The 23,466-nt window shown below is 42.1% G+C and overlaps 1 protein-coding gene across 4 annotated transcripts in view; it reads right to left on the minus strand.

Annotated features, from left to right (window-relative positions):
* AVL9 (AVL9 cell migration associated) overlaps positions 1-23,466 on the minus strand; it is a 204,781-nt gene that overhangs the window by 133,714 nt on the left and 47,601 nt on the right. For 2 of the 4 annotated variants that reach the window (XR_011556730.1, XM_070726316.1), the window contains exon 2: positions 7,220-7,340. Coding sequence is in view for 3 of the 4 variants with exons in the window: in XM_070726316.1 (XP_070582417.1) it covers positions 7,220-7,340 (121 nt within the window). In the remaining variant the exon portion in view is untranslated. Of the gene's footprint in view, positions 1-7,219; positions 7,341-18,908; positions 19,111-23,466 lie in introns of those variants that run through there. The other 2 variants (XM_070726317.1, XM_070726320.1) reach the window with 2 other exon arrangements.

Genomic DNA, 23,466 nt, shown 5'->3' on the forward strand with positions numbered 1-23,466 from the left:
TTGTTCTACATTTTCCAGCTTGTATCTTGTAGAACGCCATGTCAGAGAAAGACCTTGTGGGATTAACCAACGATAGGTTATATTTTCTTTGATCAAAATTCTGGTAAGAAACTGGTAATCTCTTCTGCTCTCTCTGACACTTCTTGGAACTTGTTTTAATATTTTTATTTCCACTCCTTGATGTTGGAGTTTGGAGTTTCTTGCCCAATGGAGTATGTCATCTCGCAAAGTTTTCCTGGTGAATTTGATATGAATCTCTCTTGGAAGATTGTGGCGACGGATGTAACTATTCGAAGTCCTGTAAACTTCATCGATTTCTTTCACTAGCGCAGCAGGATCCTCCTGGAGTATTCCTCCAATCGTTTCCGCCATAGTCATTTTTAAATCTTCATCTTTTTCCTCTTTCATGTTCTGAAATCGTAGTCCATACGAAGCACGTTGCATCTCCAGCTGAATAATTGATTCATCATGTCTTCTGTGTCTTACATCAGCTCTCCCTTCGAGATAATCAATTCTTTTTGCGTTTTTGTCGGATTTCTCTTCAACCTTTTTCACTCGATCATCACTTTCTTGTAGTGTTTGCTGGATCACCTTTATCTGGTCTTTGACCTCGCCCATATCAGCTTTCAGTTGGGCCATCTCCTTTTTAAATTCTGCCAAGTCTGCTTTTATAGCTTCCCTTTGTTGTGTTGCATCCTCTTTTATAACCTCTCTTTGTTGGGTGGCATTCTCTAGAGATTTAAAGATAAAGTCCTGCATATTGTTTAAAGTTTCTTGTAATGTTGCAAAGTTGGGCTGCGTTGTTTTGTCTTTTTCTTTATCCTTGGAAGACATAGCTGAGGCCTGGTGCGTCGGGGAAGGACGTGGGGACACTTGTGGAGAAGAGATTGTTGCAGTAGGTTGTTTTTTGACTGTTTTAACAACGGTTGAAGAAGTTGACATTATCAATTTTGAATCCGCTGTTTAAAATTTGAATTAATTTAAATCAATCTAAATTTATATATAGTGAAAAGGAGAAAATTTCTATAAATTCCAAATCTATTCAATCTGTTTTATTAGCGGTTACGCTTGAATTATAACTATTCAATTATCAAGAAAATTCAAAATCCAATATATATTGTTATTAATTATTTTGAAAATTTAAAAGTTTAAAGATATAATAACTCAGGAAACAAATATAAAACTTTTAGGAATAGAAAACCAGTAAAAGTTAAAAATAAATGGTCTAATAAAAAGACAAAATAAATGACAGCAAAAAAAGAGTAATAACTATTTTAAAAAGGGAGACTTTGAAAAAGTACAGAGAAAAAAAAGGAAGAGAAAAAAGACTTAATAAGGCAGCAAGAAGAGGGAGAAAAAGGGAGAGAGAAAAAAGAAATGGGGAGTATTTCAATTCAAATAATTAGAATAGAGCAGGAAACCAAGGTTTGCTAACAATGCATAGTCTTCAATTCAAACTTCTTTTAAAAATAGGAATAAAAAGAAGGAAAATCAGAAGGAGAACAAAAAAAGAGTTAATTAATCAAAAAGAAAACACAATATGTATAGTTATGTTCTTGTTATAAATCAGGAAATTATATTAGATGAATAAAGAGTGTGAATCCCAATGTCAGAAAATACAATTGTACTTAATCCCAATTGCAGGTCTCACGAAAAGAAAAAAAAAGTCAAATTAATAATTTTCTTGTAGTTAAAATGGAGTCTATGTTCTTTTCCAAATTCAAGACAAAGGCAAAAAAAATAGATCCCAAGATGGAGTCAGGTTAAAAGTCAGAAGTTCATATGATCAGGCAGATGTGAAAAGGTTCTCAGAAGAAAAAATAATCCCAAGGAAAAAAAGCAATCAGCAAGTAATCCAAAGTAGTTCAAAGGCAATCAGCAAGTAATCCAAGTAGGTTAATCCAAAGGTAAATATTCCAAAGAAAAGGTATCAGTTCCTTCTATTTCCCATTTATTTTCAAGTTGTTATATAATGTTATTATGTTGCAAAGACAACAGGATGAGAAAAAAAAATAAGGCAACAAAGTTATATTCCTCCGCTGTTAAGATGTCAGCCCGGAACACAATGTTTTGACAGACTATAAAAAAGAAATTTTAGTCATCTTTACTAATTTCTTTTAAGCATTAAAATCTTCTAAATAGTCATTTCCAGTTCAAGATCTTTTATTAAAGCATAGGGTAAAAAAAATGTTTTATAAATTCCAAAATTCAAATACAAAATGGAAACAATGAAAATGAGAGAATTTAGTCTCGGCTGTTATTTGCGGATGAGACTCAGAAAAAAAAAACTTTCACTTTCGCCTCGTTAAAGAAAGCTTTCCCTTGAGGCTTGCGAACGATCAAATCTTCAGATTTTGGTCTTGAAACAAAGAGGAAATTTTTTACCTTGAGTCCTTTATCGGATGTATTCTTTTTCAGTTAGTTAAATGTAGAACTTTCAATTTAGAGCTTTTTCTCAGCTTCCCGCTGGGTGAGGGGAGAAAGCGCTGGCCGGTCCTCTCAGGCGAAGAGGATCGGTTCTCCCGTCTTCGAAGCTGCGGGGCGAACCGCTGCCTCTGGAGTCTCAGCGATGGCTCCTCGGGCAGAGGGGAGCCCCCTGTTCTGGGATCGGGCCATCCGAGCCCGATCCGATCGCAAATGCGACCTTCGAAGGGGGTAGAAGGGATCGCTTGGCAGAGCCCTGCCAAGGATGTCCCGCCGCGATCACCGCCAAACCGGAAGCCTATTTTTATTTTCCAAAAAGGCACAAAAAGACACAAAAAGTAGTCCTTCCGCAGGTAGCGTAAGAAAGAAGAACCCGAAATCTGCAGTCATTTAAATTTCCTTCTTTCAACATTTTTTTTAGAATTTTTAGTCTTAATTAGCTCTCATCCCCTAGAATCCTCTTCAGGGATGTGAGTTTTATATCAAACTGTTGTCTTTTACAGTTTTTAATTCAGTTCTTGTAAATTTAGATGTTTTGTTTCATAAGAAAAAAGGTTCCGGCCGCAAGTTCACTTTGGCCCAAGGATATGATTTTTTCTCTTACTGCTTTCTTTTTCGCCTTTTATTTTGAAAAGTTTATGCTTCTAATTGTTTTCAAAATTATCAAAATAGAGCTTATACCTTAATTTCTTATTTTCTTCTTGTCTTTTTTTTCTGCTTTGTTGAATTAGATTCGGAGTTCTGCTTCTTCTGATTTTCTTCGCTTTCCACTTGTGTGGTCGGACTGCAATGGCCAGGTCCTCAGTGAGACGAGGATCGGTTCTCCCGTCTCTAAAGCTGCGGGGTAGACCCTTCCCCTTGGAGCTTCGGCGTTAGCTCCTCGGGATCGGGGGAACTCCCTTTTCTAGGATCAGACCATCCGAGTCCGATCCAATCGCAAATAGCGACCTTTAGAGGGGTGAAAGGAGTCTCGGGGACAGAGCCCTGCCCCGGAGCCTCCGATGCAGCCCCGGTCCAAACCGGAAGTACCCATGACTGATCCAAAGGACCTTTGCTTCCTTCAGATTGGAAAAATGCATATTTTAAAGTAGATAGGATATTAGGAATTATGAAAATATTTTGTTATTCGCTATTTTCCCAGATGGTTGAGATGGAAATTTTAAACCAATTTTCCTTATTATATTTTAAACTAGTCCTTTATGCAATCAATTACTATCCATAATATTAACAAAATATATTAAGCAAAGAGGATGAGTGGCAGTCTAATATGGAGATGAACTGCTGCTTAGCAGCTGAGGAATTGATACTGAAAGCATATCTTCTTCTTTTTTGCCTGCCTCCTCCCCGGGCCTCTAACTGCCACACATTTTTTGCCCAGATGGAGATGAAAAGTTCTATTTCAAAGCACCCCATTTGCAAGCAGACAAAGCTTCATGTCTCTGTCATTTCTGTGTCTGGGCAAAAAGTGTGTCTGTCTTGGGAAGCCCTGTATGCTGCTGACCCCTGCTGCCGAAGCACGTGAGAAGCCGCCACTGTCGAATTATGGGAAGGCTGCCGTCGCCACGGTCTGATGGTGGCCAGTGGTGGTGGCTTATCTCAGCAGTTAGCAGTGGCGGTAGTGGCTTTCCCGTAGTCGGGTGATGGTTCTTCTCATGTGCTTGGGCGGTGGTGGTCAGCAGCAGCAGCAGCAGCCTTCCTGAAAATTGCTTAGCTAGCAGCAGTCCACCCACCAGCTCACTCTTGAAAGTAGAACAGCGGAGGCAGGCATTGAAACATGCTGCTGGGACCAGCCCAGTTCTTGGGGGGCGGAGGAGCGGAGATTGCAATGCGTGTCACCTGACTTCCAATAATAGAGCACTGTCAACACTGAGGCACGAAACTTCGCTGCAGGCCCATTGATTGTCTTATGTGGAAAGAGCCTGAATCAGTGGATCTGGTGGCAGGGAGACGGAGAACAGCTGGGGACATGGGGGAAACAGGTCCTTCAGTGGGAAGGGCGAGGAGGACTTGGGTTCAAATGCACTTAAGCCCCTCAAAATCACCATCTCAGTCTTCCAGCTGATCCCCTTGTGCTCGTAGAAAGTCATAAAGTGGGGAATGGGGGAGGAATCTTGGAAAATGGCAAGATGCAGTTGCATTTTATATATTAAAGATGCTGAAATGAAAGAAGTAAGGGAAGATGGCATTCATCCCTGAAACCTTTTATAACAGCGGTTTGAACTTCCATGGAGAATAGGATACACATACTAGAGAGATTCCCACCATTTTTCTTATTTTTGAGTCTTTTCTTATTCCCTTGCTGCCCATATAGGCTTCCACACGGAAGTCTAGGTTTGAAAAGTAGTTTGTACAGCTCATTCCACAAAGAAATGGCCAGCAGATAAAAACAAAACAAAATAAAACCCTCTGCTTTATCATCTGCCCTCCCACTCTTGCCAAGACTGGTAAGAAACCCAAGAATGTTTGCTTGTTGTTGTTTTTTTCAGACTTCAAAACCTGGAGTTCTAGAAGGCAGTGCCTCTTTGTTCCTTCACATTTTGTAAGTAGTCACTTTCATGTATAAAAAATAATATAAATATATTTAAGCATAGATTATTCTTAACAAAAAAACCTACATTTGCTTGATTGAAATACAATGCAGAGAAATTACTGGAAAGTTTTAATGCAGTACATATGTGTTATGATATGGATATACCATATATACTCGAGTATAAGCCGACCCGAGTATAAGCTGAGGCACCAGTTTTGCCACAAAAAAACCCTGGGAAAACTTATTGACCCGAGTATAAGCCGAGGTTAGAAAATGCAGTGGCTACTGGTAACTTATAAAAATGGAAACCAATAAAATTACATTAATTGAAACATCAGAAGATTACATGTTTTAGAATATTTATTTTAAAGAAAACCAGTAAACTAGCTCTGTAAATTTAAAACAGGATTCCTTCTCATCATCTCATCATTAATTCGATTTACATTATTGTTCTGTTTTTATATATGCTGTGAGCCACCCTGAGTCCTTGGAGAGGGGCAGCATACAGATCCAGTTAATTAATTAATTAAATAAATAAATAAATCTGTATATCCAAACAGAGCTTCAGCATTAGCTGCTGTGAGGTTATCAGCATAGAAAACCAGATAAATAGGTAGGTAGGTAGATGATAGATAGATAGATAGATAGATAGATAGATAGATAGATAGATGATAGATAGACAGACAGACAGACAGACAGACAGACAGACAGACAGACTAGCAAAGCTTGCAAAACACAGACAGCTCTTGTGGTTTTGTATCCTAAATATGCAGGTCCTATTAAGAATCAAACTCATTTTTAAAATATGTAAAATGCTTCCCCTCATACTTGTTAATTGAAACTTGCTCTCAAACCCACTTTATAAAAAGCAACTTTTAAAGATCCACAAACACACTTTAGGAATTCCTGTCTAGCTCTTGCTTTATTAGTTCCTATCCAAGCAAGGATAGCAACTACCACAAAATACCATTTTTAAACAGTTTAAATCCTTTCAAAGGAGGGGGAGGAGAATCTGACAGCAGGGGGTCTTTTTAATCCAACTAAGGGCAATGCAGAGAGAGCAAGGAATAGTTATGGTAAACCTGTTGACAAATACACACAGGGAGTAAAAAAAAAAGCCTCCCGGTTTCAGCAAGGGAAAAAAGGAGGCACTTTGGCCACACACCCACTCCTTCAAAGAGGTAGCTGGCTTTTTTCACGGTGGGGGGGAGAGGGGGCATGCACACACACACACACACACCCTCTAAAATTCATCCTCCCCCTTTTTCTTTGTTGCCTTGGCTTCCCTTTCATTCACACCCCCATCCCCACGCTGCTCTAGGGCTTCCTCCCTCCTGCCGACTCAGATAGAGTTTATTTGTTGACAAATACACACAGGGAGGGAGCAAGGAGTAAAAAAAAAAAAAGCCTCCCGGTTTCAGCAAGGGAAAAAAGGAGGCACTTTGGCCACACACCCACTCCTTCAAAGAGGTAGCTGGCTTTTTTCACGGTGGGGGGGAGAGGGAGCACGCACACACACGCACACGACCTCACCGGCTTCTCATTGCTTTTTTCCCCTCGGTTGGAGCACTTGGCTGGCTCCTTTGCTTGAGCCAGGGAGAGGAGGCACCAGCCCCACCCCTCCCACAGCTCCTACGGCGCGCGAGAGGGGAAAAAAGCTGGTGCCTCCTCGCTCTGGCTCAAGCAATGGCGCCCTCTTGTGGTGACTTTGTCAATGACACGAGTATAAGCCGAGGTTGTGTTTTTCAGCCCATTTTTTGGACTGAAAAACTCGGCTTATACTCGAGTATATACGGTAATACAGTCATATATCTCAGGGAATAGGAAATAATCAGGCATTCATCTTGAGATGTGTAATAATGCCATAGCAGACAAAAAGGTCTGGTCTCCAAATGATTGAGGGTAGGTTTATGAGTGCACATAAGAATTGGGAGAGGTGTGGATATGTCCATTTAGCACATCTGTTCCCAAAACCTCTAGATTCAGACCACATCTTCTGACCACAGTGCAATCCATTAAGGCAACAATATGGTTGACCCAAAAAATGTCATTTATGTGATCGCTTAAGTGATGTTATTGCAAGATTGTTTGTATATTTCACTTGATGTTTAGCAGTTTTCAGTATTTCCTGGTATTTTATTAAATAATATAATACTACACCATTTGGTTCAGAATATTTTCCTTGTTTTCCTCCTCTAAAATCTAGGTGCGTCTTATACATTGGTGCGTCTTACACACTGAAAAATATGGTATGTAGGCTCTTACCTTCTTGATAGTTGTGAGCACCATCTGGCAATGCAAGAAAAGGCAGGTATTTCCATTCCTCTGGCAAAGTATTACTATCATGACTTTCTCCAGGAATTAGAGAAGGATAGGAGAATTCAATCTGAAAGGAGACATTTATTACATCAGTTTAAATGCAAAAAAACCAAGAGAATCTCGCCAAATCTATACTCGGTCATCAGATATCAAAATATATAACTGTTAAGTAATTCTATTGTTATTTCAATCAAGAGGTGTACAGAATCCCAAGCAGCATATGAAATTTACAGTAGCAAAAACCTCAGAGTAAAAAAGTTCTATTCCACATAGAGAATGATTAAATGAGAAGGAAGAGAGAAAGATAGTGCTTTTCAGCCATTTTTTATTTCTTGAATTCAAAGAGCTTGGACAGATACTACTGGCAGGGAAGAAGGAGAAAGGCAAGAAAGGGACAATTTTATTGGCAGTTTGAATTCAAACACAGACGATTTACAGATTAGGCTGGGGAGGAACTAGACTGGGAAGGATAAAAAAGGAGGGGGAAAGCCATTTTTAATTGCACTTTCAGTTCACAGAGGCCAGAGCAACTGCTCCTGGCTGGGACCTGAGACATAGTGAGAGAAGGAGGAGAGAAAGGCAGTGCTTTTTAGCCATTTTCTATATAACTACATATAGAAAACTTCCATATAACTTCCATATAACTGCAAACCAAAACCAGTAGAAGTTTGGTAGTGACAGGGGTTGTTGATTTTGTTGCTAAGTACTTGTTTTTCAATAAATTGATTTAAATTAAGATGTCTGACTTGGTGCAGTGTAACATTTGTTTGGCTGTTGTGTTCTGTAGTAACTTGTGGAAGCTGGGGTGCTGCCCTCTTTGCATAAGGACATCTAGTTTATATGGTGAGAAGAACCGTTGAACTTACCTGAACGGTCTTCTCAAGGTACGGCAAGGAGAGTCCAATGGGTTATTCTCTAGTCTTATTGGTAGGGACTGAGTTCAATTTAAATAATAGGCAGGCCCCGCCCCCTGGCCCCTCAGTCAAAAACAAAACGAAGGAGCAGTAACCATACAACCTATTTTTATTGAATTATCAGAGTAAACACAAGATAACTTGAAAAAAACCTTTCAACCCAACGGGAAAACAAGTGGCCCTTCCCAGACCTGGGTGGGTTTGGACTCTCCTTGCCATACATTGAGAAGACTGTTCAGGTAAGTTCAACGGTTCTTCTCCAATGCACTGGCAAGGAGAGTCCAATGTGGGATATACCCAAGTTCCAATTATAGGGTGGGAGCAGGCTGGACCACGGGTGCTGTAGTTGAGCATGCCCTCTGTAATACCCGCCTCCCAAAGGCCGCCTCTGAAGAGGCAAATGAGTCAATGCGGTAATGTTTTATAAAAGTGGACGGAGAAGCCCACGTAGCCGCATTGGAGGAATGAAGAGCCGCATTGTATTGTTGGTGACGCCCACCATTGTAGAGATCTCCTGATCCTTGGGTTGAGTGTCACTTTTCGCTATGTATGGCTGGCTTTTCTTCTTTGAAATGGGAGCAGTAGCCATTGAAGAGGTTGTAGATGGTGTCGGACCCAAGGGATGATGTCTATACAAGACACTAAAGTTCTCAAAAGTTTGGACAGGAAGGCCAGTGACGGTCTCCTTTGGTACTGTAAATCCTGAAGTAGATTGAGAATGTTGGTCTGTCTTTCTTGGGAGAGAAAGACCATACCCGATTCCGTGTTGATGATTGTTCCTAAATGTGCTAAACGTGTCATTGGGTTCAGATAACTCTTGTCCCAATTGACAGTGAAGCCATGAGACTGTAGGGTAGTTAAGGTGTTGAATACATCTTGATGAGCTCATGTCTTTGATTTTGATAACACTAATATGTCGTTGAGATACGCCATCAGGCGTATTGATTGGTGTCTGAGACTTGCTGTGAGAATATCTAGCAATTTTGTAAAGGTTCTCAGTGCCCAAGATAGGCCAAACGGCATTGCTCTGAATTGGAAGTGTGAGCTGTCTATGCAGAAGTGTAGGAATTGTCTGTGCCAAGGATGGACTGGCACATGGAGATATGCCTCTTTGAGGTCTATTGACGTAAGAACATCTTTGTGACGCACTGCTGATAGGATCGAAAGAAGCGAGTGCATCTTGAATTTCCTGTACAGTACATAAAGATTCAACTGTCGTAAATTTAGAATTAAGCGACATCCTCCTGAGGCCTTGGGGACTACGAACACAACTGAATAAAACCCCTTGCCTCGTTGTGAATAAGGAACTTGTTCGATTGCTTCTATTTGTAGAAGGTGTGTGACTTCCTGGTACAATAACTCTTTCTTTTGAGGGTCGACCACTGGGGGACACATCAGAAAACGGTTCGGGGGAAGGTGAGTAAACTCGATCCGTAGACCCTGTGATACCGTAGCTATTGCCCAGGCGTCTGAGGATGTGACTTCCCAGACACCTGCGAAGTTCATCAGCTTGCCCCCCGAGTGGGTAGAGGTCCGCTGAGTCACTTGGTAGGTTTGAACCCTTTATTGGCAATACCTCTGAAGGGTCTTTGTCCTTGCTGGTAAGGTCTGCTACGGTCTCCAAAATATGGTCTGTCTGTGCGGTAATTGCCTTGATTAAAGGAGCCCTGGAAATATGGCCTCAAACCCTGGACCGTGGTTGAGGCGGCATCAGACCGAAAGGGCTGTCGTCTGTTATACGGGGTAAATCGTGTTTCTGGTCTCTTGTTAGATTTTGGCATCACTTTCTTTTTATCTTTGTCCTCCACTAGGACATCTTCCAACACTTCTCCAAACAGTTTCCCCCCCATGGAAAGGTGAGGCTGCCAATGACCATTTTGTTTTAATATCAGCCTGCCAGCTACGCAGCCAAATTAACCTGCGTGAAGAAACTGATGAGGCCATTGCTCGAGAAGCAAACTTCGCCGCATTCACTGTGGCGTCTGCAGAAAACTCTGTAGTTGCCAGTAGCTTGTTGAGATCTTGGCGTAGGCGGCTGTCATTTTGGTCCACTCAAGATTGAATCTCTTGGATCCATAGTATAGTGGCTCTATTGAAGAAAGAAGCAGCAGAGGCTGCTCTCAGTGCCCGTGAGTTTTTCTTACCACGTTTTCCGCCCTTTTGTCCTCTGTCTTGAGTCCATCTGATACTTTTGAAGGAACTAAGGCATTGGAAACCCTAGTAAATTCTCCATGTCTTCTTCAAATGTATAGAGTTTACGCTCCACCATTGACGGGCCTGGTGCCGCCATTGGATTTTCCCAAGGTCGTTTGATATTTTCTAGAAATAACTGGGATGATGGAATGTGCTCTGATTGCTTCTTCGGAACTGTGAACAGAACACCAGCGGGTGCCGTGCTTGTGGAAGCTTCCGTCTGTTTCCCTTCTCCGGCCTGTTCAATTGTTAACTTGGCTTTATTGAGAAGAACTCTGAATAATGAATTTTTTAAAAGACCTGCAAAAACAGGTGGTTCCGGTGGTTGCTCAACCCCTGACAGGTCATTATCTCCATCACTATCCTCCTCTCTGAATGGTCTGTCCTCTTCTAAGGACTCTGGTCTTGAATGAGGAGATGGAGCTGACCACAGGTCTCTAGCCTTTGTGTTAGAAGCCACTTGTGACCCATATTGTGGTGGAATATATTGTTGTGGGACATATTGCTCTGTGGTATATTGCTGTGTTCCCACCATTATGCCCTGGGAATACGCACTAGCTATAAGATCTTGAAGCGCTGGAGGCATATTCTGCCATGCATTCTGGGCGCCATGCAAACCAGCAGCTGAAGGGGTAAAGGTAGCTGCAGGTGAATGTCCATATTGTGGTAGTTGTCCCATCTGGACATTTGAGGAATAATTGGGCCAAGCAGGTGCTTCTCTTAGAGTATCCTGTGTATCTGCCCTTGTAACAGGTGTTGATCTGACAGGTCTCTCTGGGGAGCAATCTTTCTCATTAGCTGAGCCTGCTACCCCTTCACTGTTCATGGGGGAGGCTGGTGAAAGTAAAGGTCCTGAAATTGAGGCAGGAGCTGTTTCTGTGCCTCCAATTGCTTTTCTAAAGCTCTGATCTTTTTTTCTGCCTCTTTCAATGAAGCCGTTTGAGATGTTTTTGGCTTCACCTTGTCAGAAGGAATTTTCCCCTTAGGTGTATTGGGCTTAGAGGAAGAGGATCCTTCTGTTATTGAGATTATAGGCTCTGCCATAATTCGTTGTTAAAACCTTCTTTTCTTAACTCATGCTTGTAGAAAAGAGGAACAATTCTCTGTCTCCCAGCCGATCTTTTTCCTCAGAAAACGGCTAATGACAGGCAGGCACTCACGTGCAGGCGTGTTGCTCAGGCAGATTATGAATTTTGGTCACCAAAATGGCGCCCGATGTGGTTACCATGGTAACCAAACAAATACCGAGCGTGCCCCGGTATGCCTTTAAAATGGCGTTTCTTGTCGCCTAGGCAACCTATGGGCGGCAATATCCCTCGACGATCTGTCGTTTTCCAGGATTTTTTGTCCTCATTGTTTTGAATCGTCGAAAACGACTCTTCAATATAAATGCCGAACACGCCCTGGTATGCCTTTAAAATGGCATTTCTTGTCGCCTAGGCAACCTATGGGCGGCAATATCCCTCGACCATCTGTCTTCTTCCAGAACGACTCTTCAATAGAAATCCCGGCAGCGGTGTGTACAATTGAGTGGACCCCTCCGATGCCACACGCCAATTCCAAAACCGAGCGTGACCATGGAGGTCAACAACCCGGTGGCTCTCTCCTGCCCTCAAAGTTCCAATCTTGTTCAGTGAGTTGAGGGCTGAATGGGGGAGGAGCGGTAGTTTGGAAAGGTGACACCCACGGAGGGTGCCAGCCCTATACTACCATATATCTTGTTTGAAGAATATCTTACCTGTAAATAAACGAAAGAAAGAAGTTTTTATTATTTGAAATAAGCGTGTAAATTAACATTTTGTAGAGAGAAGAAAAACTCTAAGTCCCTATACTGCGACTGAGTTTTTTTGACTGAGGGGCCAGGGGGCGGGGCCTGCCTATTATTTAAATTGAACTCAGTCCCTACCAATAAGACTAGAGAATAACCCAAATTGGACTCTCCTTGCCAGTGCATTGGAGAACTCTAGATCTCTAGTTTGTAGTTTGCAGTCAGTGAAAAGATTGTCCCAGCCACATGCTGTAGTGCAGCCATGTGTGCAGCCTCCACTTCCACAGTGCCCCATGAGGATAAGGGCTGTGTGGAGAACTGTCGATTCAGGAAGATTACGTGCAGTGGAGCACAAACATAGCAATTTTGGTCTGCCTATAATGTTCTTGTGGATTTAAATGGTAAGGATGTTGCAGATATTAGCGAGGCCCCCTCAGGGGGAGGATGAAGGGATGTTCCAAGAGGAAGTTGTTGTAAGTGGGGTGCATAGTGTTACCAAACCATCAGGTGCAGTTAGTAAAAATAAAAAGAGGATGCATTTTCTTGTGGGTGACTCGACTGTTAGAGGTGTTGATTTGGGACAGGGTAAGGATGTGATGAAGCTGGTGAGATGTTTCCCAGGGGCCACTGCCAGCAGGGACAGGAGGCGGATTACAAATATTGTCAAGGCCATGAATAAAGGTAATAACATTGATGTGGTGCTGCATCTTGGCACAAATGATTTGTCCCAGAGAAATGTTAATCCAGTAAAAAGAGATTTCCAATGACTTAGCGTGGAGCTGGGCAGAATAACTGATTCAGTGACTTTCTCACAGGTGTTACCGGTTTGTGGTCAGGAGGAGAAAACAACTTGTATCACAGAGTTTAATGTGTGGTTAAGAGAGTGGTGTAAAGCTGAAGGTTTTGGCTATGTAAGTCACCTCTGTCGTCAGGCATGGGGGAACTGATATAACTTCCCCAGGCCTATATTGTTTATGCATGGTATGTTGTGTGCATGTTTTTTTAAACTATGGGTTTTTAGTTTTAATTATTAGATTTGTATTCTACATTGTTTTTTCTATTACTGTTGTGAGCAGCCCAGAGTCTACAGAGAGGGGCGGCATACAAATTTAATAAATAAATAAATAAATAAATAAATAAATGATGTCAGTAGATGGTCTAAGAGGGAGTTGTTTAAGAGGGATGGTTTGCATCCATCACACAGAGGTACCCAGGTGCTCGGTGAGATCAGACCTTTTTTGGACAGGCATTTAAACTAGGTAAAGGGGACAGAGATGTAACTGATGTGGATTATTTCTGTCCCCAACCAATGAGGATAAATCAGTTTGTTGAAGTTTATGAAAAGGCAGCTATAAATAAAATAGATGTAGTTGTTGATGATAAGGGTAATGTGCACGAATGCTCAAAGCTTGAGCAACAAGCTCTGTGAGTTAATGGCCATAATATCTAGAGATAATTTGGATCTGGTTGCCATAACTGAGACATGGTTTAAGGACTCCAATGAATGGGAAATATCCATACTAGGATATACATTGTATAAGAAGGATAGAGAGAAGGGGAGGTGGGTTAGCCATTTATGTTAAGGAAAATCTAAAAGCAACATTAATTCAAAATACATGTATGGTTCTGTCATTAGAATTGGGGTGATCTATAGGCCTCCAGGGCAATCTGAGGATTATGACAACAAGATGGTGGATGAAATTACCCAAATGGCAGTAAAGGGAGATATTGTGGTTAGGGGTGATTTCAACATGCCTGACATAGACTGGAATATCCCTAGTGCCTTTACATGCAAAAGTAAGAATATAGTAGAGGCCTCTACAGGAGCAGCTCTGGCATAGCTGATTAAGACACCAACTAGAGGGGAGAATATTCTATATTTAATTTTTACAAAAGGGAATTGGGTTTCAGAGATGGGAGAAAATTTAGGTTGCAGTGACCACCTAGGTTTGTGGTTTGATGTAAAAACTGATTGTGAGCAATCCTATGCTGCAACCAAAGTATTGGATTTCAGAAAAACAAATTTTAAAGCAATGGGGGAATATTTAAATAATGAATTAAAGGAGAGGGATAAAACAGCAGGAACGAGGGCCCTTTTAAAAAAGGCCATCTTAAAAGCCACAGGACTGTATATAAGGCAAATAACTAAAGGTAAAAGGAAGAAGAACCTGATATGATTTAGCAATGATTTAAGGGCTATAGTCAATGAAAAAAAGGCTGCCTATAGGAGGTATAAAGAGTCTGGAAGTATTGCTGTCAGAGAGGTGTATAAAATGAGATGGAAGGAGGCAAAACAGATAATATATGCTGCTAAAGCCTCAAAAGAGGAAGAAATTGCCAAATCTGTAAAGAAGAGGGATAAAACCTTCTTCAGACATATTAGTGATAAGAAGAAGAAAAACTGCAGCATTGCAAAGCTTAGTACTGGGGACAATACATACGTCGATGGGAATAAGGAGGTAGCTGACCATTTCAATAGCTTCTTCTGTTCAGTTTTCTCAGAATCTTACAGGCTGCTTTCTTAGAAGAATTTGAATGATTAAAGATAAATAAGGCCATGGGTCCAGATGGCATCCACCCCAGAGTTCTTAAAGAACTCAGATCTGGGCAGTAGAGAAGATGCCAGTTAGCTTGACATCAGTTATAGTTAAAATGATGGAGACTCTACTCAAAAAGAGGATAAATCAGCACCTAAAAAACAATAACTTATTGGAGCCAAATCAGCATGGCTTTACTGAAGGCAAATCATGTCAGACTAATCTCATTGATTTCTTTGACTATGTCACAAAGGTGTTGGATGAAGGTGGTGCCGTGGATATTGCCTATCTGGACTTCAGCAAAGCCTTTGATACGGTTCCAAATAATTAATATGTTTGTGAGTGACATAGGGGAAGGTTTGATAGGGAAGGTTTGCCTATTTGCCGATGACTCTAAAGTGTGCAATAGGGTTGATATTCCTGGAGGGGTCTGTAATATGGTAAATGATTTAGCTTTACTAGATAAATGGTCAAAGCAATGGAAACTGCAGTTTAATGTTTCCAAATGTAAAATAATACACTTGAGGAAAAGGAATCCTCAATCTGAGTATTGTATTGGCAGTTCTGTGTTAGTAAAAACTTCAGAAGAGAAGGATTTAGGGGTAGTGATATCTGACAGTCTCAAAATGGGTGAGCAGGAAAAGCAAGTAGGATGCTTGGCTGCATAGCTAGATGTATAACAAGCAGGAAGAGGGAGATTGTGATCCCCTTATATAGAGCGCTGGTGAGACCACATTTGGAATACTGTGTTCAGTTCTGGAGACCTCACCTACAAAAAGATATTGACAAAATTGAACGGGTCCAAAGACAGGCTACAAGAATGGTGGAAGGTCTTAAGCATAAAACGTATCAGGAAAGACTTAATGAACTCAATCTGTATAGTCTGGAGGACAGAAGGAAAAGGGGGGACGTGATCGAAACATTTAAATATGTTAAAGGGTTAAATAAGGTTCAGGAGGGAAGTGTTTTTAATATTAAAGTGAACACAAGAACAATGGGACACAATCTGAGGTTAGTTGGGGGAAAGATCAAAAGCAACGTGAGAAAATATTATTTTACTGAAAGAGTAGTAGATCCTTGGAACAAACTTCCAGCAGACGTGGTTGGTAAATCCACAGTAACTGAATTTAAACATGCCTGGGATAAACATATATCCATTGTAAGATAAAATACAGGAAATAGTATAAGGGCAGACTAGATGGACCATGAGGTCTTTTTCTGCCGTCAGTCTTCTATGTTTCTATGTGTATTTGTTTTGCTTTGAACTGCCTAAGATCAATCAATATTGCTATATCTCAATTCATACAGATTTATTTATTTATTTATTTATTTATTTATTTATTTATTTATTTATCTTTATAATATTATAAGTTAAATGACTTCATCCTTTCTGTTTTATATTTAACTCATATTTATATATCAATTTTGTTCTTTTCTTGTTTCTACCCACTCATAAAAATTGTTCCAAATTTTTGGTGCTCCAATGATGGGCTACCAAAATTTTTACTACCACACCATGGGCGTGGCTTATGCATGGACATTTTCAAGAGGAGATTGGGCTGTCATTTGGCTGGGGTGCTGTAGGATTTCCTGCTTAAGCAGGGGGTTGGACTTGATGACCTGCAAGGTCCCTTTCAACTCTAATAAATAAATAAATAAATAAATAAATAAATAAATAAATAAATAAATAAATAAATAAATAAATAAATAAATAAATAAATAAATAAATAAACAAACAAACAAACAAACAAACAAACAAACAAACAAATAAATAAACCTAGATTTTAACAAAAAAGTATATATTCTAGCTATCGTTTTTTAATCTTGTCCTAATATTATCTCATCTAATTCTGATTTCCTTTTTTGTATTCCTGTTTTCCTTTTATCTTCCTCAAATCTTGTCTTTATTTGCATAAATGGCCACCAGTCAATCTTTATTCCTTCATTATCTATTTGTGTAGTTGTTTTAAGTTCTCCTCTTTCATCTAATATTTCATAATATGTAATCATTTTTTTAGTATCTATCGTATTGCCTCCATACTTGAAAACCATCCTGGGACTTGAGGATAGTGGTGTTTGTAAATTTTTGTCCAGATTTCGTAAATTACATTTCTAACTTTATGTCTTTTAAAATATGTATGAGTTTTATCCTTTCCATCTATAAGGAATGCATGCCAACCCACGTGTAAGTCATGTCCCTCGAGCAAAAGGAGTCTTTTATTTTTTATCCTAATCCATTCTTTAAGCCGTTATTTTTGCCGCTTGATAGTAGAGTTCGAAATCAGGGAGTCCAAAGCCCCCCTGTTTTCTATTACAGTGATCCCCCGGGTATCACGATCCCGATCATTGCGAACGGGCTAAATCGCGATTTTTCAACCCGGAAGTCAAAACACCATCTGCGCATGCGCACCCTTTTTTTCTATGGGCACGCATGCGTAGATGGCGCCGGGCAGATCAGCTGCTGGGCGGCTTCCCTGGGTCTTCCCCCTCTTGCTGGCGGGAGGGCGAGCGGCGGGCATCAGCGAGGAGTTTCCCCACCGCCCACGCAAACTCCTCGCTGCCGCTCGCCCGCCCTTCGCCCGCCCACGCCGTTCGCTCGCGCCGCTTCCCAGTTGAGTCCTGAAGCGAATTGGCTTCAGGACTCAGCTGGGAAGCGGCGCGAGCGAACGGCTTGTCCGCCGCCTGCCTGCCTGCTTCCCAGCTGAGTCCTGAAGCCAATTCGCTTCAGGACCCAGCTGGGAAGCGGCGCGAGCGAGCGGCGCGAGTGAACGGCTTGTCCGCCGCCTGCCTGTCCGTGCGCCCGCCGCCGCTCGCCCGCCCTTCGCCCGCCCACGCCGTTCGCTCGCGTTGCTTCCCAGCTGAGTCCTGAAGCGAATTGGCTTCAGGACTCAGCTGGGAAGCGGCGCGAGCCAGCGGCGCGAGCGAACGGCTTGTCCGCCGCCTGCCTGCCCCGCGCGCCCGCGGCTCGCCCGCCCTTCGCCCGCCCACGCCGTTCGCTCGCGCCGCTTCCCAGCTGAGTCCTGAAGCGAATTGGCTTCAGGACTCAGCTGGGAAGCGGCGCGAGCGAGCAGCGCGAGCGAACGGCTTGTCCGCCTCCTGCCTGCCCGCTCGCCCGCCGCTCGCCCGCCCTTCGCCCGCCCACGCCGTTCGCTTGCGCCGCTTCCCAGCTGAGTCCTGAAGCGAATTGGCTTCAGGACTCAGCTGGGAAGCGGCCGCGAGCGAGCAGCGCGAGCGAACGGCTTGTCCGCCGCCTGCCTGCCCGCTCGCCCGCCGCTCGCCCTTCGCCCCGCCCACGCCGTTCGCTCGCGCTGCTTCCCAGCTGAGTCCTGAAGCCAATTCGCTTCAGGACTCAGCTGGGAAGTGGCGCGAGCGAGCGGCGTGGGCGGGCGAAAGGGCGGGCGAGCAGCAGCGAGGAGTTTGCGTGGTCGGTGGGGAAACCCCAGCGCCGCTTCCCAGCTGAGTCCCCTTCCCAGGAACCCCAATCTTCGGCTCCTCGCTAGCGCTGCGGAAGTAAAAACACCATCTGCGCATGCGCAGATGGTGTTTTTACTTCCGCAGCGCTATTTCGCGAAAAACCGATCATTGCGAGGGGTCCTGGAACGGAGCCCTCGCAATGATCGGGGGATCACTGTATCTTGTAAGTAAGATAATCTGATGCTTAGCCTTTATCCTGCCAATATAAATTTTGTCAAAATTTTATTCAGCTTTTCAAAACTTTTCCTATTTAAAATGCTTGGAATTGTTTGAAATAAGTACAGTATTTTCAGGAGAATTACCATTTTAATAATTGAGATTCTTCCGATCATTGAAATGGGTAGTTTTTTCAATTTTTCCAATTTCTCCTCAATTTTTAAAGTAATTCCATGTAGTTATCTTTAACTGTTGTAGATTTTGCTGTTAATTTTACGCCTAAGTATTTAATTATTTTTTTCTATCTGTATTCCTAATTTTCCTTCCAATAATTGATTTTCTTCATCTGTTAAATCTTTTTAAATTATTTTAGTATTTTGTTTGTTTATCTTTAAACCTGCCACTCTACCAAATTTATTGATTTCTTCTAGTAATTTTTCTCCAGTTTCCAATGGTTCTTCAGTGTTAAATACTAAGTCATCCGCAAACGCTAATAATTTATACTCTTGTCTTTTATATCATTATTAAGCCATATTTGAATCAATAGTATTTCTATTGCTATCAGTCCCCAATTCTCATTGGATGAGGAAAACCTTATCTGAAGGCTGACTCCAACTTGCTGAGAAGGGGTGTTCAAGTAAGTCAACACACATTTTCTCCAACTAGTTCTTGTTTGCTGGTTCTATGACTATATGTTGGGATTTCAGTCAGTTGGAGGAGCTGAACAACCACCCAAGGCACACAGGACCATTCAAATCAGTGGAGGGTTGGGGGTGCTTGGGTGGATTTGAACATCTGTGTAAAAACGAAAAGAAAAATACATCTTACTGAACCAGTCATCCAAGGCTCATCCATGCACATGGTCTCTTCTTGGTATAGCTATAACACTCTAGGACAGCTTAGAGAATGGTGGGCATGAGAGGAAGCAGTTTACATGTGGCTTTACATACTAGATGGGATGGGTTTCCTCACCTGCCTGAAAACCATTCAGGAATAATCTGGACATAAAGTAGTTCCTGTTACTCATGTGTCTCTGAAATGCCAAAAACACACAGGATCAAATAAAAACCTTTTACCTTCCTTAAAAAAAAATTCAATGGGACGCATCTTCCTGGCTCCAGGACAGAGGGCCCCACTTCTCACGATGACATTGAATCGCAGCGCGACCCCCCAATTGTGAAAAACAGGCTCACCAGCAATGTTCCCTCTAACGCGCGATGGAGCCGGCACACCGTGGGCTCTAAGCCCCGCCCGGCTTCTCTGGCTCTGTCATTGCGTGCCGCTTCCCCAGGCGTCCTTGACATCACTAGGCCCCTGTGCCGCCGGGGGGGGGGGGCTGTGCAAGGCCTTGCCTCCCCCGCCTCCTCTTCCACCGCCTCGCTGCCTGAGCCCATTTACAAGTGGCTGGTGGAAAATCCGATGTCGCTTTTACTCTCCCCCCCCCTATCTTTAGCAAAAGTGACATAGGGTCTTCCACCAGCCCCTTGTAAACGGGCTCAGGCAGCAGGGCGGTGGAAGAGGAGGCGGTGGAGACAAGAGGCTTGCACGCGCCCCCCCATGGCACAAGGCGAGCATGGCGGTCAGGACAGCAGGGGTCCCCTGACATCAAGATCTGCGACGGCCAGCAAAGCTGCTGACAGCAACCACCCGACTGTTGTGAAGGAGTCTCAAGAGCCTCCTGTCGGAGTTTAAAGCAGGGCCTGGAAGATTTCCCCCCGCCCCGCATTTTGAAAGGGAGAATCCAGCAGTCAAAATAGATGTGAGCTGTCCATTGTGAGTGCTGAGACAATGGGAGGAGTTGTGAAACTTCGGAGAGAGGGATAGGGGTTGGAGAGGGAGGACGAAGCTTCAGAGAGGGAGTATGAAAAGACGGGAGGGCTGGAGCCAAGTGCCTGGTAGCACATCTCTTCCCCACTCTGTTCCCCTCCAGCACGGCCGGGTCTCCCCCCCCACATTTTGGAGCCAATGGAATCTGCTCCGGGACGATCCTTCCTTTATTTCTTTATTGGCCAAGTGTGATTGGACACACAAGGGAGGAGAGATAAACAAATGAGAGAGTGAAGGGGAGATAGAGGGAGAGGATGCAGGCATGAGGCAGACCTGGAAGGAGAGAATGAGAGAGAGGGAAAAGAGATAAGTGGAGAGGAAGGAAGGAAGGAAGGAAGAAGAAATGGAGGGAGGAGGAAGAATGAAATGAATGGAGGGAAAGAGGGTGGAAGGACCCTTTGGGGGGGGTAATTTTTTCTCTCTCTCAACATACATTCAAACAATACAATGTACCATCTAATTTTCCATGAATAAAATGCAGTATTTTCTTAGTAACTAATATCAATCATCCCAAAAGTTTCAAAAGTTTTTTTTCTAATTTTGTCATCCAGTTACATACATTTTCTTTTAGTTAAATTCCCTCCTTAATGTTCCTTCAAAAAGTACAACACCAATTATATTTCTAACTTATTAACCAGTATGCCAAAGTACTAAATTCAATTCCATTTATGCATTAATCCAAATCAGTATCACCTACTGCAAATCTTATTATAATCAATACTTCTAACTTTATTAAAACAGATCAGCAATTCCTAAATTCATATATCTAAATAGAAAAATAGAAGTTAAAAAAAGAGCAAACAAAACAATACTCCAAGCTTAATCAATCCTTCTCAAATTCCAATGTCTTCAATCTGAGCAAAACTTGGAACCAAACCCTTTTCTTTTTAATTTTTTTTGTATCCCCTTTTAATCCCCTTTTCCATTTTATTCTTTCTATTCTTGCTTCTAGGAAGAAAGGATTTTGTTAGAAAAATAAAGGGGCTATTGGATCAAACTTTGGACACTTGACAAGTTAGTTATGATGGTGGCCATGTCCCAGGGTTATGTGAACATCTTTTGAGATGTTCAAGCAGCTGCAGGGATTCACTTAACGACTGTGGCAAGAAAGGTGGTAAAGTAAGGCAGAACTCACTTAATAACCGTCTTACTCAGGAGATAGAAACGTTGGCCTCATTGGTTCATTTACTGACCGTTCAAAGTCACAACGGCCCTGAAAAAAGTGACTTATTGCATATCTGGACTTCAGCAAAGCCTTTGATACGGTTCCACATAAAGAGCTGATAGATAAATTAGTGAAGATTGGACTTAATCCCTGGATAGTTCAGTGGATTTCAAGCTGGCTGAAGCGTAGACATCAGAGAGTTATTGTTAATGGCGAGTATTCTGAGCAGAGACAGGTTACAAGCGGTGTGCCACAAGGGTCTGTTCTGGGTCCTATTCCTTTTAATATGTTTGTGAGTGACATAGGGGAAGGTTTGGTAGGGAAGGTTTGCCTATTTGCCGATGACTCTAAAGAGTGCAATAGGATTGATATTCCTGGAGGGGTCTGTAATATGGTAAATGATTTAACTTTACTAGATAAATGGTCAAAGCAATGGAAACTGCAGTTTAATGTTTCCAAATGTAAAATAATGCACTTGGGGAAAAGGAATCCTCAATCTGAGTATTGCATTGGCAGTTCTGTGTTAGCAAAAACTTCAGAAGAGAAGGATTTAGGGGTAGTGATATCTGACAGTCTCAAAATGGGTGAGCAGTGTGGTCGGGCAGTAAGAAAAGCAAGTAGGATGCTTGGCTGCATAGCTAGAGGTATAACAAGCAGGAAGAGGGAGATTGTGATCCCCTTATATAGAGCGCTGGTGAGACCACATTTGGAATACAGTACTGTGTTCAGTTCTGGAGACCTCACCTACAAAAAGATATTGACAAAATTGAAGGGGTCCAAAGACGGGCTACAAGAATGGTGGAAGGTCTTAAGCAAAAAACATATCAGGAAAGACTTAATGAACTCAATCTGTATAGTCTGAAGGACAGAAGGAAAAGGGGGGTCATGATCGAAACATTTAAATATGTCAAAGGGTTAAATAAGGTTCAGGAGGGAAGTGTTTTTAATAGGAAAGTGAACACAAGAACAAGGGGACACAATCTGAAGTTAGTTGGGGGTAAGATCAAAAGCAACGTGAGAAAATATTATTTTACTGAAAGAGTAGTAGATCCTTGGAACAAACTTCCAGCAGACGTGGTTGGTAAATCCACAGTAACTGAATTTAAACATGCCTGGGATAAACATATATCTATTGTAAAACTTATGGCCCTTTTTAACACTTAGGACCTTCGCAGAAACCCGATGATTGGAGGATCAAAACTTTGCTGCTGTTTCAATTTTATGACTGTTGCTGTGTGTCCTGAGGTCACGTGACCCCCTTTTGTTTCTAATCGATCCACGCCCAGGCATGGAAATGTGCCGCTCAGATATTATACTTTTCTGCTCACACCGAAAAAAAATTAGAGGGAACACTGCTCACCAGTCAGAAATTTGACAGCCATAAAGTGAAGCAGCAAGCAGTTTATTGCATGTAAAATATGTTCTTGCAAGAGTAGGTGCCAGGATTTATAGTCTTATATTCCAATCCAGGAAGCCCACCAAATCCATCAATATTCAATAAATCCAATTTATCCAATAAATCCAATAATTCAAAGTGTCTAAGCCTCTTCGCTTAGTTTAAACACACATCCTAGCTCTTCTACTGCTTCAATTTATCAAACATATTTATGATCCAGGCTGATTGGGGTTATTAACCTGCTGATCTGTTTAGAAACATAGAAACATAGAAGATTGACGGCAGAAAAAGACCTCATGGTCCATCTAGTCTGCCCTTATACTATTTCCTGTATTTTATCTTAGGACGGATATATGTTTATCCCAGGCATGTTTAAATTCAGTTACTGTGGATTTACCAACCAAATCTTCTGGAAGTTTCTTCCGAGCATCTACTACTCTTTCAGTAAAATAATATTTTCTCATGTTGCTTTCTCATTTCAATAGCTACTTCTGTTCAGTTTTCTCAAAAGACACCTTACAATATAATACTATAGATGGATATAGCATTGCTTCCAGCTGTATGGATTCAGCTCCAGTGATCTTAGAAGCTGATGTCTTAGAAGAACTTGAACGATTAAAGATAAATAAGGCAATGGGTCCAGATAGCATCCACCCCAGAGTTCTTAAAGAACTCAGATTTATCATTGCTACCCCCTTGACTGATTTGTTTAACCAATCCCTGTTAACAGGAGATGTTCCTGAGGATTGGAGAATGGCCAGTG

Source organism: Erythrolamprus reginae, chromosome Z (genome assembly GCF_031021105.1).
Source record: "Erythrolamprus reginae isolate rEryReg1 chromosome Z, rEryReg1.hap1, whole genome shotgun sequence".
Taxonomy (NCBI): Eukaryota; Metazoa; Chordata; class Lepidosauria; order Squamata; family Dipsadidae; genus Erythrolamprus; species Erythrolamprus reginae.